General features: G+C 36.8%; 1 protein-coding gene across 2 annotated transcripts in view; it reads left to right on the forward strand.

The window, feature by feature from the left end:
• NLGN1 (neuroligin 1) overlaps positions 1–20247 on the forward strand; it is a gene marked incomplete at its 3' end in the record, with an annotated part of 2013512 nt that overhangs the window by 1204015 nt on the left and 789250 nt on the right. The window contains exon 1 of one of the 2 annotated variants that reach the window (XM_081087460.1): positions 6123–6299. The exons of the other annotated variant lie outside the window; for it this stretch is intronic. Coding sequence (XP_080943586.1) covers positions 6203–6299 — 97 coding nt within the window. The 5' untranslated portion in view covers positions 6123–6202. Of the gene's footprint in view, positions 1–6122; positions 6300–20247 lie in introns of those variants that run through there. 2 annotated transcript variants of the gene reach the window in all.

Here is a 20247-nt window from a genome sequence, read left to right on the forward strand (position 1 = left end):
CACTCTGTTTTTATGGTACCAAACAGAGAAGAAAAGTGTCCTTGATTTCTCAGAAGCAGTTGCCAGGTCTCCACCCTAGCTGTCCAGAGCCTATAATTTTATAGAGGAATTTGGCACGTTATTATCAGGACTCATTTACTTTCCTTTTTCAAAAGGGGAATCAGGCTCATAAATGCTTACCACATTGCCGTCTTTTAGTTTCTATAGTGATGGCCTGGGAAGAGTTGTCCAGTATTCACTCGGACTACTGAAAGCTGGCCCATGCAGGTTTGGGTTTTCTCTTGACTCCATAAAAGTTTCATTGATCTTTAAGACATTTACTTAACTCGCACTGCAACCAGGAGAAGTCAGCTTGAAAGTCCGTAGGCACATGCACTGAGTGTTGCTCATGATACAGCCATTTGGTAGAAGTGATACTCGTTTTGTTTGGCTAGGAGAAGGAAAAAAAGGCTAGGCAGAAGGTGCCTGAGTGTCTGTGCCCTAAGTTGCAGCCGGAGGGCAGCAGTACTGTACACCCAACCTGTTATACTGGTTTGGCGTGCATGCTTGCTTTCTGTGGTGGAAAAATATTTCTGCATTCATTGTCCTAAACCATGCCTGTGAGTGCCTTGAAATCTTTCTAAAACTCCAAAGAGGACTAACCAGTTTGTGAGTCTCCCTTCCCAGCTATCACCCTTTAACTGCATTCTCAATTCAGAGACTTGCAAGGGTTCCTCTTTCGGGAGGAAAACTTTCACTGGCTCATAGTGATAGTTGGAACACGAAGAATTCAGACATTTTGGAATTGATATTTGCCTATTGAGGAAGCAGGGCATTTCTGAGTTGACGCTCTGCTGGAGAGATCTTATCTAAGGACAGAGTCGAGCACATTTGGAGCACATAAGATGGCAGAGAATGTTAAGGCATGAAACCCAAGGTGAGTGTGACCTACACGGTAAAGGTGCAGGTGAGGAAAGCTTGGGGATGTCCCCAGGTGTAAGGCAGAATCCTGGGAGCAGGCAAATGAGAGTCAGAGATGAACTCTGACGTGATATGTAAGAAGTAGTTAATGAAAACAACATAACTGAGCTGAGGTGGTCTCTTTTTCTCGTCTTAATAGCAAGAAGACTTTCACATTATTAGAAATAAAATAGCAAGCAATATATTTGAATGGAACATGAGATACACGAGGTTAGAAACATGGTCCTTAGTTGAAACCTGCTGCTTAGGGAAAAGCCAGTTCTCAAACACTTTGAAATTTAGAGTTTGTTCCTATGCTTCTAACTGATCTGAAAAGCACAGTTTAATCTCCCTTTGATTTAAGTGATATTTTATGACACTGAAATTGTTTCAAAGGGACACGTTTTAAGTATCAATTAAAGTCACAATAAAATCTTCTTGAAGAAAAGGTGGTGTATACCTACAGGATGACTTGATTATTTAAACATTATTATTAATAATGCAATTAATTTTTTTCATATATTTAAAAGGCTGGATCTGTCTTTGAATCTGCTTTCTTTTTCTTAAAGAAAAGAAACAAAGAGAGCGGTAATAATTTGACGATTATACATGTATAAACACCATATAATTGTTACATTGCACATGCCTGCTATCCAGATTTTGGAAAGAGTTTAAACAAATTTAGCTAATGCAGTAAGACTATAAGCCAACCTTTGAATTGCAGTTTTTTTGGGGGTAGGATTATTATCCAAGCATGTACTTAACTTATTACTGGAAGGTATTGCACTTGATACATGAAAGTGAAGGAAAAGTGAGCGACTGGAAAGATTGGAAAGAAAATGTGATTAGGATGAAAACACTAAAAAGGACATTGAGCTTCAGTTGATCCCTTGAGCTGCTAGTCTCTCTTCAGGAAAAGTGTATGTAAATAGTTTTATTTGACAGGGTTATTTTGTTGCTCTGTTAATAGATGTTTAACCATCTCCACAGTTGAACACTTAGGAATGTGCATTTGTAAATGCTTTGACAATATATATTGAAATGCAATCCACCAGTCCTCTTTAAACCTCTAATCGTTGTATTGCAAGTTGTCTATTGTGTACTAACAAAAATGAGTGTGACTTAGAGAGTAGGTATAAAATCCTACCTACCAAAATAAAATCCCAAAGAGAAATATTTTAGGAAAGTCAACTACTGAATTTAATTAATTGATATGAACATGCAAAAGATGTGCACGTACACCTGCTAAACATCAAAGTCAATTTGCTGTGTGGCTTCAGACAGTTCTCATTTTGAGAACTGATTAAATTCATGTAACCTTTTCATCTTTGTGATTCTTTTGTTTTCTCCAAAGTGAGTTCTCGTGAAACAGGGCACGAGAAAGAGAGAATTGAAGGGTCACCTTGCTTTATTTCCCTCTTTGTTTATGGACTTTTAATGTAATCACAGACAAGTCCCATCTTCCCTTAAACTCTTAATAAATCTTGCAAAATTCTGCATCACATCCACATTTCTTGGTGACACAGTTCAGAGGTGGAGAAATGTACTCAGGTAAAAAAAAGGGGGAAGTTGCTTCCACTCTTGCCAATTCTTGGTTATGTATATTGTTGTATCGATCTTGGCCATTGTTATAAATACAAACCATTTATAAAGAAACCTAGAAATTTATAGAGAGTTTATAGGGAAACCTAGAAATTTATGGGGAGTTTCATAGAGCAGATATGACGTAAACTGACTCTGGCAGATTTGGTAAACATAATTAAGTGACCAGAATGAAGAAAGTCTTTCCCGACAAAATTAACAGTAGAGAAAAGGTCTAGAAACTGAATTTAATTCATGTAAACTGAAGGTTACATGAATTGAATCCAATTACTTGCTTTATTCTCCTCTTTTATTGAAAAAAAAAAAGATTTTCCAAGAATTCCTACCTTGAAATAGACTACACATTAGTAAGCATAAAAGAAAATAAAGTTAAAATAACACAGGAGTTAAAATTTGTATAAAAATATATGCCAGAACATTGTAAACAGGTACCAAATGGATCACACATTTGCTTTCAAGCTTCATAGCAGCCAAAGGAGAATAATAAATTGATTTTAAAATTGATGGTGTTCAAATGATATAAAAATGCATCAGTTATTAAATAGATGCATAGATTTCTCCATTAGACATGGTGCTAGAAATCAGAATAATTTCTCTAGGTCCCAGGAAGCAGGCCTACCTAGAAGAGAGGGTTTTTATTAGGCAACACTAGGAAATAAAGTTTGAAAGATATAGAGGTAAGGAAAGTAGTAGTATTTAACTCATATCAGAATTTTGACATGGACAATTTTCTTTTGAATTCCATAAGTCACTGTACCATTTTACCAGACATTTATATAAAAGAGCAAACAAAAAAAAACAACAACTTTATATTGAAAAATGTTAAACATAATTTGAAAATAAAAGAAAGAAAAATAAAGTAATAAGAGCCCTGGCCAAGGGTGGGAGATGTGTGTGTGTGTGGGGGGCTCATTTGGTTGGAGCATCATTCCATACACTAGAAGGTGGCAGGTTTGATCCTGGTCTGGGCCCATACAGGAGGAAACCAACAGGTGTTTCTCGCTCACATCGATGTTTCTGTCTCTCTCTTTCTCCCTTCCTCTCTCTCTCCAATAGCAACAACAAAAAGAATAATTAAGAAATATAGGTAATAAAATACATAACTGAAATATTCACACTATTTCTATTTCAGAACATAAAATAGGTCATTTTTAAAATTAAGCAGCTATGCATATTTTATAATCATATGGAACTGCTCCATGCTCTTCTCTCCTCTGGAGTTTCTACTGGATTTTATATGGGTGTTTTATGTTCATTTTGGTTACTGAAGGGTTCAGTACAGTCACTGTGGCAGATGGGCTTGGGAAGGGGAATTAGGGAGGGTATGGACAAAGAGTAAGAATAAAGAAAATCACATTGGTTTTGATAATATCCATATTGCATTATAAACCTACTTTAGAGGCTTCACAAACTTCAGGTGCAGTGAGGTAATGATGCTGCCCTAAGTTTTTATTGTGGACAAAGGTAAATAGGAGTTTGGGAGAAAGAAAATAAAAATTTAATCAGAAAAAAGTTATGTTTTTATTCTTGAGTTTGAGTTCTCATCAGTTTTAGGTTGATATTTTATATTCTTTTTAGTTTAGCATTGGATTTCTATGGCTTTCTTTTAGGCATCATCTTTTTTTTCTATATTAGAAAACTTATACTATTACTTAATTTCCAGGAATTAGTAATTACTAAGTTGTATTCATCAAAACACTCTTATGTGACTGAATAATATAATTCACAGGGACGTTGGTATTTAGATAATAGAATCTTCTGGAAAAGTAGTCTTCACATGAAATGTGCATTTACCTACACTGATTAGTTAGTAAATAACTTATCTTCATAATCACATAAGTAAAAAGGAGAAATAACTAGTGCTAAGTTAAGGAGAAACTTCCTGAGCTTATATGGGTCTCACAACTCTCTTGGCTTTCTCTCTTCCTCCAACAAACACACCAACTGACCCCTTCCAAGTCCCCTCTGTACTGGTAGTTTCTGCTGAGCTTCCTGTGGTTTGTTCCTTTCTGTCATTCAGCCATCAGGTCAAATATCATCTCAGTGAGACCTTCTCTAGTCTCTCAAACTAAGGCAGCCGGACTCTATCTTAATGCCTGATTTTATTTCTTTTAATATCTCACCAAGTCATTTTTTGTATATCTGTTTACTGCTTATATCCCTACAGTAAAAATTTCTCTCTGAGATGAAAAACCATAGCTGACTTGTTTATTGCTGTATTTTCAGTGCCTAGAACCATAGGCACTGTATATTTTCAAGTATAATTGTAATATATTCAGAAAAAAAACACATAAAATGCAATTTACATTTATTCCAACATGAAAATTAGTTGAGCATAAAGTAGCAGTCAATTAGCCTGGTAAGTACAAAACAAAATAAAACAAGATGCCTTAACTAAAAAAAGTTTTAAAAAATTGGTAAATAGAAATGTCTTAGAATTGAAGGAGACCTTTTTCTAGAAGAAGAACCAGACGTGGCATATGGTGGGGGATTGGGAACAATGCATCACCATTCACAATTAGGGAATGTGTTCCTCCTCATTTTTCCAGTCCTGTGTTGCAGTGGCTTTGGTTCTGGTTACCTAGGTGAGCTCTCAAGGAGTCTAAATATGTAGTAATGATGCTGCTGGTGGTGGTGGTGATAAGGGGAAACATTTATTAAGTGTATACCAGGTCCCAGGAACTGTTCTAAGTGTTCAACATATATTATTTTATTTAATATTCACAACCACCTAAGAGGAATAAATGCTCAAGAAATATAAATACAAATAATTATATGACTACATCTTCCTTATAGGAAGAAAGCTGTCCTTCTCTTCCACTTGAAATTTATCTTCCTCCTCATTCATTATCACATAGTGATGGAGACCGAGCTTATTTTTAAAAAAAGAAAGAAAGAAAGAATGAAAAATAAATTTGAGAGATACTTGACATAAAATTTGTGTTTGTTTGTATTATTGGAGCAGGGGAAAAGGGATTATGAAAACTAGGTTTCTGGCTCATGTGACTGAGAGAATAGTATTTTTAACTGATTTAAGAAATGTGGGGTGGGCAACAGTTTCTGGACGAGAAATATAGTGGGACTGCTTTAAACAAGATTATTTTAAACTATAAGTGTTTATATTTATATATAACTGTGTCCAGGACTTACATTGCAAAAATGACACTAGAACTTGGGAGAAAGAGCGAGAATGAAAGGAAAACATCGGATATTATTAAAAGTTATGGCAAAGTCTAGAAAACACTAACATCTAAAGTCTGAACAGAAATGAAAGAAACTGAGATGGGGTCAGGGGGAGAGAGGGTGCAGATGACAGAGTCTGTGGGGAAATGCAGAGGATTCCTAACTGACAGGATAATGCAGTCACTAGGACTTGGTGATTCAAACTGGGAATAAAGGCAAGACCTGAGAAAGAAACAATTTGAGAATCATCAGGAATAAGTGAAAGGAGAAGACAAAATTATAAAATCACACTTTAGGAAGCCCAGAGTCATAGAAGTTCCATCACTGTGCGTGGGCAATGACCACAGGCAGGGAGTGGGAGAAAGAAGAGTGAACAAAGGACGTAGATCCCACACAGCAGTACCACGAGGTCTGCATCGCTTCCTGTTTCCACAAATGAAGAAACGGTGCCAGTGAGGGAGAGAATGAAGATGCTAAAATGAAAGGAGAGTCTGATGAAGATGAGGACTTGGGTCAGAAGAGTGATTTTCAAGAACATGAGGACAACTCCTTTTCTATAAGGAAGAATAAGCAGAGTGAGTATAATGACAGATTCACTCAGTTCCAGGAAAGAGTGGGTGACAGGGTGCATGCCAAATATACTGCATCTTTGCACTAAAGGGTGATTTCATCCAGCCAGGAGTTAGGGTGGGGCTGTGTGTGGGGGGTGTTGAATCCAGGAAAGATAAATGAAAGGATTGGCTAGAAGCAGCCTCAGTGAAGTTAGGAGATAGTGTCAGTGAATGTGAGAAAACGAATAGGAAAAAAATTGTAGGCTGATTATTAAGGCAGCTTTCATAGATACATAAGTAAGTTTGTATGTGAGTGAGTATGTGTGTGTCCGTGTGTGTGTGTGTGTGTGTGTGTGTGTGTGTGTGTGTATGTGTATGTGTGGTTGGCTTGTCTGCAGATTTAGTTAGAGATTGTTATTCTGGAATATTTAGGCTTTACCATGTAGTACCATACAATAAGCCTATTCCAGCTAGTTATCTTCAGAACTTATGCCACTGGACTATAGCCAAATTCTTCCATATATTAAAAAACAATGAAATACGCAGGCTTCTTCACTGCCACTAAGCTTGTATCCCTCCTCATCTATGTAATCTATATATAAAAAGCTAAGTGTCCATCCTTCCCTCCGACCAGTAGCTATGATGCAGCACACTGACCACCAGGGGGCAGACACTCAACGCAGGAGTTGCCATGACACCCACTGGCCATTTAAAAATAAACGGCACCAGGGACCTGGCGCTAATAAACCAACACTCAACTTCCCCCAAGTGGGACACAGGCCCCACCACCACCCCAGAGTGACACCCCACCAAATTTCAGCCAACACTGCCAAGACCCCATGGCACAAAATGCAGCCCACAGCCCAGCACAGCCTGTAAATGGTCGCTGTGGGCACCGAGTAATGACATCACATAGCAACGCCTGGCTTTCTCTCTCTAGTGACTAGCCTCTTTGGAGTTTCTTCAGCCCAGAAACCCGACTTGCTTTATAGTTAAGTGCAAACATTTTACAGTTTAACCAAATGTTTGTGAAGCATTTTCCCATGCCTCATCTCATTTGATCCTCACAGAAATCCTGAAGTAGGTAGATAGGAGACTCAGTGGAATCCTATTTTTTTTTTTCATTAGCCAGAAAATGGAGATTTAGAAAGTTTAGAAACTTGACCTGACTGAAAAGAAGTAAGAAATGGTGGAACTTGAAAATGACTTCAGGTTTTCTCACTGCGCAGAATATAGTCAAACACTGCTGCAGTTAAATATTTTATCCTTTGTTCTCCCTGAGTGATCTATAATAATAATCTGCTTTGTGTTGATATATACTGCTGTGTTGCCATATATATATATATATATATATATATATATATATATATATATATGGCTAAGTTGACTCGTGCATGTGCAATACATATAAATCTCTTGCTGGTGCCAATCACATGCGTGTGTTTTGATTTGTCATTGTCAATCATGAATTTGGTTGACACTTTTATTATAGAGAAAGGGTGAATAACAATATTAAAATATTTCTTCTAATTAATTTCCTTTCAACATGCACGAATCTGTGCACCGGAACACTAGTATTAGAATAATGCACATGTATACCACATGGCCATACATCATGCATGAAACAGACCTTTGAGACTTTGGAAGTGGGATTGCACATCAATTTGATTTTGTTTGAAGAAAGCAAAATAAGGTTGGGATAAATATTTATTCATTCAAAAATGTCAAGACCTTATGATGATTAGTGATTCACATTAGAGTTTGGGTGATTATGTGATTAAGTTTTTGTTATTACTAATGAAAAGAACAAATAATACAATTAGGCATTTTAGTAAATACCAGTAAGGAGCAAAACTAGAATTTAAATGTAGGACATATATGACTTTATTGTTTATTAACCTGTATTTCCCAAGTGTATTGAGCTACACACACACACATATACACACACACACACAAGACTCTTCAAAGAGAGTTTCAAATAGTTACCATTTATATGCAAAAATTAGTGACTATTATTTTTATTACTATAGAGAGTAATATTTTATTCATATTTCATTACATAGCTGCTATATCTGCTTTTCTTTGGATACTGGGTTTTTAAAAAAACGGATATAACTTCATGCCTAAACCGGTTTGGCTCAGTGGATAGAGCGTTGGCTTGCGGACTGAGAGGTCCCGGGTTCGATTCCGGTCAAGGGCATGTACCTGGGTTGCGGGCACATCCCCCAGTGGGAGATGTGCAGGAGGCAGCTGATCAATGTTCCTCTCTCATCGATGTTTCTAACTCTCTATCTCTCTCCCTTCCTCTCTGTGAAAAATCAATAAAATATATTTAAAAAACAAAAAACAAAAACAAAAAAAAAACGGATATAACTTCATGTATGCACATAATGTTTTCTGTTTAGGTACATAATGAATTCTCTTGTCCTATCTCACATTTTTATGATATTTTCATCATACCTACATTCCTGGCATTTTTATTGAAGGTGACGAAGCTCTCAAGGAATAGTTTGAAGTAAATGGGTTCTACTAAATCCAAGACTATTTTGATAATTAACCTTCAGTTTGAAGTTTTAGGTGATGCGCTGATATAAAGGAATATAGATTTACTGCTACAAAATATACCTTAAAGAGGTTTTTAAACCATAGATGTTTTGCTGATGCAGAGGATATTCTTCTTCAGTGTTTCTAACTTGACAAATTACATGTAAAAGCCATAAACTCCTTTATATCATCCATAAACAAAATAAAAAATGTTACATCACGTAAGTTTGACTTAGTCAATAATTCTGAGCTTAGCCTTAGGGTTTAAAGAGAAAATTATTCCTGTTACACATTTTAATTATACTATAAACTTTGGGAAATAGCTATTGATCAGCATCTGGCATCAGAAAGTTGTTGCTTTCTTGTTTTGTAGCCAGTGAAAGTTTGCCATACAGACTAAAAATGAGGAATTTCAGAGGAATCAAAGGTAGCAGATGTATAGCAGAAAACATTTTTGTTGTTACTGTTGAAGTTGAGAAAGTTAAAACTTAGGAACTTAAAGATGATCTACTAGATGCAACTTTCTGCTGGAAAAAAAAGAACCCTCATATAAGTAAAAAGAAAAAAAAATGTTACTCTGTTTTAAGGAAAAGCTATTATTTAATGATACTTTTGCTTATCTCTAACATTTTAATACAAAAATAGGAGGGCCTAATTAGAAACCTTTTTAAACTTACATCTTGAAGTTCTCCAAAGTTTATATAGAGTGGTGAATATTGTGATTATTTTAGAAGTAATAATTTCACAATTTTTTTTTATCTTTGAATCAGTAAAATAGGTAAAAACCTCCATTCTGTTAAAATTAAACACATCTAACATCTATAATGATAACGATGATGATGATGTTGATGATGATGAAGATTAAGAAGGGGAATAGTTACTGGTGCCAATTCAATGCCAACAGGAATCCCCAATTTGGGGAGAGGTGAAGAAGGAAACTGTTCAGTGCAAAACAGCTCAATTGTGATACATCACAGCTGGGAAAATAGCTGGGCTGTGAGGTGGCCCTGTGGCCAGATGCCCCAGGGGCCCTCTCCTCTTACACAGCTGTGCTCCTGCAGCAGTTCTCAACCTGTGGGTCGCGACCCCTTTGGCGGCCGAAGGACCCTTTCACAGGGGTGCCTAAGACCACCCTGCATATCAGACATTTACATTATGATTCATAACAGTAGCAAAACTACAGTTATGAAGTAGCAACGAAAATAACTTTATGGTTGGGAGTCACAACATGAGGAACTGTTTTAAAGGGCCAGAAGGTTGAGAACCACTGTGACCTAGGGGGGTCTGCTTTGCCCTGTGTTGACCAGCTCCAGGCTGCTCTGGTCTGCTCTGTTCTCTACCTGTTTTCCCTGGCCTCCGCTGGTCTGCTCCTCTAGGCTCCCGCAAGACTTCACTATTCAGCTCCAGCCAGGGAAACACAGACTTAGGTGGGAGGGGAAAGTAGACCCTTAGAGCCAGAGGGAAGCTGACTTTTATAGACCAAATTCCCAGCCCCTGGTCTCTGATTGGTCCATGCTCATGCAATTGAAGGCTCTAAATATTCACAGTATGATTATTCCAAAGACACTGTCCTGATTGGTCAGAATGGAGCTGCTCTGATTAGTTGGTTAAGAAGCTGATATGGCTGCATAGCTCCAATTGGATGGGGCTTTAAGCCTTAGTCTTATTGGTTGGAAAAGGACCCAGAAATTCCTTTTTAAGGGCTGGCTGAGTGGCAGAAGCACAGTGCAGGCAGGTGATTCAGCATAAAGACAGGCAGCCCAGCACTGGCTTCTCCCTGAAGTGCAGTTTGTGTGTGAGGCCTCTGTGCAAAATTTGAGCCAACAGGAGCCCTTCTTAGTAGGTGTCTTCCACCCTCCTACCTCCTCAGGGTTCACAATATATAGGGCTTTCACAATTCTCTGGTTAAACATTCTATAATCATTTCCTCTTGAATTCCAGAATCTAATTCAAGGTATGGTCATTTAACTTTGATACTGTGTTGCCTTGTTTGGCCATTTTGGTGGCCTCAATATCTTTATGACACCAGCCATCAAAGATGCTATTTTGAAAGCATCAGCAGGGAATCAGTATTGCCTTTTCTTGCCACATGACACCTCCTACCTGCTCACAGTAGGAACTAGTGAATAGTAATCCTCACCCATTTCTTCCCAACACCTTTCTTCTTAACCCACAATGTAATTACGATAAATCTACTGGCTGAAGAGTCTGGTAAGCTGTCCATTTTATATAAAACCCGTAATAGTGGTTTTATATTATGATGCAGTAGCTTGCACTAATCAATTAAATTTAATTGTATGAAAAAAACCCTCAAAATATGATTTTTGAAACATAATATGCGAGTCTGTAGTTTTTATTCATAAAGAAAAATGCAACATTCTCCAATTGTGCTTTAATTTTGGGGCTGCCATCTACTTTTCTATGTAACTTCTGGATTATCCTGGATATAATCTGGTAAAGATTGGTTATAGGCAGTTAAGTTTTAGAGATGTTAGGTATAAACACAGTTTTTAAACCTGGTTTAATTTTTTTTTTTAATATTAAACGTTGAAAGAGAAGCTATTAATAGGTGCAGATGGCCTTTCATTCACATTATAACTTTCTCCAAGGATATATATTGTGAATTGTGTAAAATAAGGTGCCTTAGTCAGTGTAGTGCCTCTGAACAAACAGTCAGGGGAGTTAGGCATTTTATAAAAGTTTATGTTTTTAAAAGGAAGTATAGGAAGGCACTGATCCTGAGAATTTTATTCCTCACTTTATTTTATTCTCACAACAATATTTAAAGGTATTATCAGCTTTCAAGTGATCCTATGTGTTCAAGTCATGTTGCCAAGAAGCAAATGAATGGAAAGAGGGGAGTTTAAGCAGAGGTGATATTCGATTCCTCCTTAAAGAATGAAAAGTTCTCCAATTCAATAAATGGAAAGGTTATTTCTGAGAGTTAAACACACACACACACACACACACACACACACACACACACAGCTGTACAAAGGCATGACTAGTGTGTTTGGGAAATTTCAAACATGTTTATACTAAGAGCCCAATAAACATGTTGCTGGAGTTATAACTTTGTTTTTCTGGGCTAATATAAAACATATTTCGAGCCCACTGACTACAGTTGAGGTTTAAGGCTAGTTAAATTTTAAGCCTAGTGAATGAGAGTATCCTGTTTTTACTTCATCTTAGCACATGTGTAACTGTGTTGTCAAGGCATCCTAGAAGTGGAGCAGTTGGTACAGAGGGCTAAATATGTTCTTAAAATGAATTTGATTTTGTTTGATTTTTTTCCAATCATGAATTTTAACAAACCAAGCTCTTTGTCCTGCTGGCCACTGAATGAATTGTACATCAGTCAAAAACTCACATCACGCAAGATAGATGCTCATTGCATCCACCCATACCAGTAGGACATTTGTAAAATATTTAAATAGCAAAAATATACTTTCCATTGCGATGTACTTCATTTATGTAGACTCTGGTCAAAATTATTTTTCCCAGAGCAGTCACCTTCTCAATGATGCGTTTATATTCATATATATTATCCTCACACCCTTAGGAACCTTGGGAGAAAACCCCTGAAGGCCAATACTTGCCATGACATATCATTCACGTGAAATGCTTGCAGTTATATCACACATGTTTCGTCAAGCTGTACATTCTAATTCGCTTGGTGGTGCACCTGCTGCAATGCAATCTGCCAGTTTGGCCAGGAATTCCCCATGCTACCTTCTTGTCCACCATGGAAGAATTTGGCACATTAAGTATTAGTAGGATACACTGGCGTTAAGAGGCAGCGATATTCCTTTTGCAAGTAAGAGAGAATTCTTGAAGGAAACCTGGTCCTCTCCACACAAGCAGCTCACCTAAACTGTGGTTAACAGCGCTGAAATTTGCCCATGTGCTCATGTGAATCCTGGCAGCACCCTCTCCACTTCTAGGACGCCTGACTTCTTTCATATGCAACAAAATAAACTTAGTACGGGTGTCATTCCCTTGATCACTGATGTTCAGAAATAATAAAAACCGAGAGTGAAAAAGTAGATTTTTAAATGATACGTAAAATAATTGTCCACCATGTACACACATGCAAACTTTTATGTAGAAGTTCAAGAGCGATATGAACCTTGACATGGACCACCTTGTCATAGAACACCAGTAGACAGATCCCCAATTAAGGAATTTTGTTTTTATGTACAATTTTTTAGAGATAGGATAAACAGATTTAATCAGCTTTTCAAAGGAATTCATAGTACAAATAGCATTAAAATGCTTTCTAATTTTTTTCTAATTAAAGACTATATAATTAATTTGATATCCTAATATATCTCTGTTAGGACTTTTTAAATTTTCTCCAGAGAAACAGAAATATGTTTTATTTTCTTAAAAAAACCCCTAAATCCCTTAATTTATAACTAGACTAACTATAATTTGCAGTATAAAAATTGGAATAGCAAAGAATTTTCTATACTTCTGATCACTATTTAAAGGCATCTCAAATTAAAGTAATATATTGCCAGTGAAGATTAAGGTGGAGTGTTATTTGCCTATTTTTCATTTTGCATAGATCATTAAAACTAAAAATGAAAGTGCTATATATATTACTAATATAGAGATAAATGCTAGGAGAAATTAAAAATACCTCTATAGTCCTTATATTAATACTTTGATTTTTTTAAGTTCCCTGTTACTAATCTATTTTAAAAATAGATCAAAGTGAAATCCTGTGATCTTTTGGATAAAATATAATATGCATATTATGAGACTTGTACAGAAACCTAATATTTCAACTGGATATGTTTTTATTTTATATGTTATGCATACTATACATTTTACTGTAATCAGATATGAATCAATAGAACAAATAATCTTGGACTTTATCAGAATGATACATTTTACATATATATATATATACACATATATATATATATATGTATGTATATATATATAATTGTATGTGCAAAGATAGGGAAGAATAGTGATTAGTGTAGGGTTCATTGAAAACAATTGTGAAGTTTGCTTTTGGTTTTACTCTTCAACTTGTTAGCTGCCTTTTTTTTAGTAGCATGGCTAACCACCCTCTAGTTTCTTTCCCCTTCTTATGATACTTGGGCCTATAAGGATCCAATAAAATTCTTCACAGTAAATTGTTCTATTTGTAATAGTGGGATTTCAAGCATAAGTGGGAGATACATCTTTGTGACCTTTTGTGACCTTCAAAAATATCACATAGGGGACATCTGTTGAGATTTTTAAGGTTGATGAGGTCTTATTCCACCCTCTTCCTTCATTTTTCCTGATTGGCTTAGTCATACCTAAAATTCCATAGCCTGAAAAACCTATATAGATAAAGATCCTATTGACTGTGTTAATGATTTATTGTCTTCCTCTGTCTTATTGCATTTAAGCAGCCATCATTTGTAGGATGGCCTGAAGGAGACGTATTTTGGACTAAAGTCTTCTTATAAGGACACTAATCTCATCCTGGGGCCCTACTCTCATGCCCTCACCTAAACTTAATTACCCCCCAAAGACCCCCACCTCCAAATACCATCATAGTGGTGATTCAGGCTTCAAATGGGGAAATCTGAGGGGATGCAACTATTCAGCCCATAACACGTGCCATGCCAACAAATGACTTAGACTTACATGTGAGGTCCATTTTTATTTATTTTGCATCTACATAGACACCCCTTTCTCTACTTATGTATCTTCTACAAGCTTTATGTCCTGGTAATTAAATGTAATAGCTTTACTTATGAAGTTGATCAATTTACTCTTAGAGCTAAATTACACTGAGGCCTCCTTTCACACATCAGCATGTGGGATAAATAGAGATTTCCTCAGTCTCTGCCTGTATTAGGAACCCAGAAAAAGCTCCCTCCCCCCATCACACACACACAACACCCCCCCCCCAACTGCAACAACAAAAATAAATATCATTTTAATACAACAATTTAGTTTCAGGACTATTTATTACCTTTCAACTTTGTTTTTTTTAGGGTTCATTTTATTATAAATACATTTTCCTTAGTTCAAAGAACCATAAATATTAATGTTTGCAGCTATTGTAAGTGTTTAGAGATATGTAATGTAGAATATACATTAGAATTGTTATCTAGAATTGCAAGGGAGAACTACTAAGACCAATAAATAGCAAGAGATTTTAGCTGAATGCAAGGAAAGTCTTTTAAAAATGGTGTGATTTTTTTTTCCTCAAAAGAAAAAACATTATTATTATAAGATAGTGAATTCCTTATAAACAGGTTTAGTCAAATTGCCCCTAGTTATGGACAATATGAAGGAGACTTATGGGGTCATATATGATGATATTTTAAGGCATTTCTAAACCTAGAGTGTTCTATTCAAATGCCAGCTTTTATGTATACATTCACCATAAAATGAACCTATAAAAGAATACGGCGTGATATACTGGACCCCTCAAATTTGGTCACTTAGCATCTGATTTTAAAACATCTTTGCAATTAACACTGGGTACATAAAGTGGTAACGGTGTAGACACAATTTCATAAGATCTTCAAAATAAACACATTTCATAAGGTACTGTGAGGAAAAACTGTTTAAATGACTAAATAACAAACTGAGCATATAGTGAATTACTGATTGGCAGGTTGAGAACTCAGATGAAATATTTATATACATTAGGTATATATTAGTTAATGCAAATATTTTTCCAAGTTAGGTTTTTTTTTTGCAGCTTTATGGAATCTGGCCAATCTCTTGAATTATTATCCTCTAATCTTTTAAGGATATTTATGACCTAACCAGTTGAAACTGCTTAATATTGTATGAGATAAAGTGTTCCTGGGGGGGGGGGGTGGATAAACTAGAACATTGCAGAAAACTATATGTTCTGGATTAGGGTTTTAAAAACACGTTAATTTATAGGTTTTGCTTTTTGGGGTTGTCTCCTGTTATTCTACATCTAGGGTCTGTGATAATTGTTTATCCATATATGAGAAGGAAATGACTCTAGTCTTCTAGAAATTTTTCTTTCTGGCAGAAAACTCGATATATGCTCTGCTATTCTTTTCTGCTCCTGCACACTATGGCAAAATAAGGTTAATTCTGGTTTTTCCTCACCTCCCTCCACCCCTCTCCACTCTCCTGCTATTTACTGAAGATCATATATCTGATTTCCAACTCTCTCATAATTAGTGTGTCTCAGAAGACACACAAAATAAAAATGGCCAGTTAGATTAAAGAGGAGCCATATGTTTATTCATTGTTATTAAAGAACACAAAACAGAAAACTCAATGTGCCAATGTATCCTAGGCCCCTAGAATAATTATTGAACTTTTAAAACTAATAATTTGACACTAACTTTTGTAATGAAAACAATTTCTTTCTTTGTGTCTTTGTGGAGGGTTCTTAGTAAAAATGGAAAACTATGAAAATGCAGTAGAGAGCTTAAAAACTAGGTTTTAGTCACTGATTATATAGAGGTTAGAAATTTATTTTTTTGAGTAATAGTATTTTCATGAGACAATTATTAAAAACTAGAGGCCTGGTGTATGAAATTCGTGCATGGGGTGGAGGTCCTCAGCCTGACCTGTGCCCTCTTGCAGTCGGGAGCCCTTAGGGAATGTCCAACTGATGGATTAGCACCAGGGGTGGGCAAACTTTTTGACTCGAGGGCCACAATGGGTTCTTAAACTGGACCGGAGGGCCGGAACAAAAGCAGGGATGGAGTGTTTGTGTGAACTAATATAAATTCAAAGTAAACATCATTACATAAAAGGGTACAGTCTTTTTTTTTTTTTTTTTTTTTAGTTTTATTCATTTCAAACGGGCCGGATCCGGCCCGTGGGCCGTAGTTTGCCCACGGTTGGATTAGCCTACAGTCAGACATCCTTAGTGCTGCCTCAGAGGTGGGAGAAGCTCCCGCCACCGCCACTGCGCCTGCCAGTCTTAAGCCCGGCCTCTGGCTGAGCGATGCTCCCCTGTGGGAGCGCAAGGACCACCCGGGGGCAGCTCCTGCATTGAGCATCTGCCCCCTGGTGGTCAGTGCGCATCATAGCGACTGGTCATTCCGCCATCGGGCCGAAACAGGCTCTCCGACATCCCCTGAGGGGGTCTCAGATTGAGAGAGGGTGCAGGCCAGGCCGAGGGACCCCACCGGTGCACGACTGGGGCCTGGGAGGGACGTGGGAGGTTGGCCAGCCAGGGAGGACTGTGGGAGGGCTCCAGGGTGTGTCTGGCCCATCTCGCTTAGTCCCGATTGGCCGATTGGCCAGACCCCAGCAGCAAGCTAACCTACTGGTCGGAACATCTGCCCCCTGGTGGTCAGTGCACGTCATAGCGAGTGGTTGAGTGGCCTTAGCATATCATTAGCATATTACACTTTGATTGGTTGAATGGATAACCAGATACTTAGCATATTAGGCTTTTATTATATAGGATAAAACCACACAAAATAATTAACTTTCTATGGATGTCTTTACATGTTGTAAATATTTGATAATGACCAAGGAGACCAATTGAGGATAACTAATTTTTTTTCCATATTTTTAGTGGAATAGCAGAGTCTACCATCATGATTTGAAATGTAAATGTTCACTTGAAAACCATATTACTAGTATGTTTTTTCCCATGAAACTGGAAGACTGGAAAGATGAAAGCTTCTAAATGGTGCTGATACTAGTCTAATTGAATGGTGCAAATCCAATCCTGCATTTCAGACATATCAGTTGTCAATGTCTTTAAAAAGTACTGCACTTCCTCTTCTTTACCTTCACAGATAAGGAGATAAATAAATTCACCAAACAAATGAACAACAAACACACATTTTTAACTAAACTTCCACTCTAATTATCAAACTATAACTTTGCCTTCAATTCAACCAAAGCCCTGATTCTGTACTTATGTCCAGACCTGACCTTTTCCTGAGCCCTCTGTAGTCTGCTTTCTTGCTACTGGTATTTTGATGCAGCCCTAGAAAATGTTACTAATTTAAAACTAGAGGTTTGTTTCAAGCATCTCTGTTTGGCTGCTCACCAGCACTGAACACATAAATGTTGAAGTCATTAAAATGATCTAGATGATCTTTGTTAATCTACTGATCAGTGCCATCATCACTTAGCTAAATACTAAAAGGATGCTGCCTGAGCTTATATAAGTATTGTTATATAAACTGAAGTGATTGATATCTTTATTAGTAGGATACTGTATACATTTCTCATATGTACCTTTGCCATTTGTTTTCTGGGCTTAAGTTAAAAGAGCAGAATGACTTCCACACTCATCTACTCAAATATTTTTGAGCACCTTGCATTGTTCTAGGTGTGGATATGGGGGGAAGGGGATGGAGCAATACAAATAATGCCTCTCCTCTCCTGGGGCTTGCATTTTAATCCAATGTAACAGAAAGGAGACAGACACTTAACAAATGAAACTACTCAAGTATGAGGTTATATCAGCTGGTGATCAGTATTAAGAGAAAATATATAATAGAGTCCAGGACACAAAGGAAGGGGATGAGGGTCTGACCTCTTTAGAAACAATTGCCAGCATGGTTCTCTTAAAGGATGTAATATTTGACCTGAACTGTAAATGATAGAAGTAATGGAGCAATGGGAGGATCATGGGGGAAAAATGTCCCTAGCAGAGAAAATTGCAAGACTTTAAGACACTCAAGCTTTTTGAGGAGGAAAAAGCATGTCAGGGAGTCTGGAAGGTTGTGAACAAGGACAAAGAGCTGTGAGACAATGCGGTGAAAGAGTAGGCAGTGGCCAGGTAATAGAGGGCTCTGCAGCCTTGGCAGTTTGGACCAGATCCTAAGTATAATGGGAAGTCATTAGAAGGTTTAAAAAGGAGGCAGTGACATGAGCTGATTTATGTTTTGAAAAGAGCACTCTGACTTCGTGTGGAGAATGGAATGAAAGGGCAGTTTCTTTTCCCAAAAAGTTTGCCGTGTTTGCAGTTTGAAGTGTGGTATGTTAGGAAGCACAGTGACCTGCTTTCATTGGGCCCGCTCATTAGCAGTCAGCCCTTCGCACTTGGCCTATCACTTGGACAACATTAATAAATGTAACTAATGGTCTATGAATACAACACAGAATTGACTTTGAAAAAATAGAATATGTGCCCAAACAAATGCCTGACCAAATAGTTTTTAAATGAATTTACATGTGATGCTTCTCAGATTATAGACTCACTTTTGCAAAGAAGTGCATGGAAATAAATTTAAGTGGTCATTAAAATGGATTTTAATTCAATCCTTCAAATACTTGAGTAGCTTAGCGTGTGCTACATACTTTCTGGCAAATTTCAAAGATAAATCAAATATGAACGTTTCCTTTGAGAAGCTTGTATTAAAACCTAAGGCTCCAAAAAAAAAAAAAGTCTAAATGTTTTATAACTGAAAAAAATATTTTTATCAATGTTAACAGTTAATTAGTCACAAAAATTTTGCTTTGAATTACATTTTAAGGCATGAGACATTTTATGTTTCCACAGTACTTCTTTGTCTCATATTTTCATTGGTAATTCTTTGACAGGTTCATATCCAAGGGAGAACCCAGGCCATTTCTACTATCTTTCCCTTAATTTCTTTAATCTCTTTTATTTTGTAACAAAATGTGATAATTTTTTCACTTTCTATGTTTTAGTTCTTTGTGGTTATTTTTCTATGTACTGTTTATGTTTGAATTACAAAAGACTTAAAAGGATGCTCTCAGCTGTAGTGTCTCTGTTAGGACCATTGTTATTTTCTATATTGAATGAGTTGGTTATCCCTTATCTATGTAAAAGTATTTAGTTTCCTGTCCCTTCACTTCTTGTATTACTTTCCCTTTTATTTATGTACTCTTTTTTTTAAAATATATTTTATTGACTTTCACAGAGAGGAAGGGAGAGGGATAGAGAGTTAGAAACATCGATGAGAGAGAAACATCGATCAGCTGCCTCCTGCACACCTCCCACTGGGGAAGTGCCCCCAACCCAGGTACATGCCCTTGACCGGAATCGAACCCGGGACCCTTCAGTCCGCAGGCCGATGCTTCATCCACTGAGCCAAACCGGTTTCGGCTATTTATGTACTCTTGATTGCTAAATCCATTTATTGTTGAATTATTATTTTTAATATTCACATCTATTCTTCCAAGATTATTTTTGGGATTTGCATAGCATGTATAATTAACAATAGTTATCTGCATTTTGTTTTATTCCATTTCAATATTGAGCAACTCACTCTTTTATATCATGATGGTAATTTTCTTGTTTTTTTTTTATTAGCTTCCAAATAGAGAGTGGTTTTAATTAATGATCCCCAATAGAAACATGTTTAACATATTCTGTATATATTACAAATATACTCCATTGGCTTCACACACATACACTTGGCCTGGGTAACACTCTTTTTCCTCCAAAAATTGTTAAAGACAATGCTCAGTAGCTTTGTGT

Source organism: Myotis nattereri (genome assembly GCF_964212035.1).
Source record: "Myotis nattereri genome assembly, chromosome: 3".
In the NCBI taxonomy this organism is placed as follows: Eukaryota; Metazoa; Chordata; class Mammalia; order Chiroptera; family Vespertilionidae; genus Myotis; species Myotis nattereri.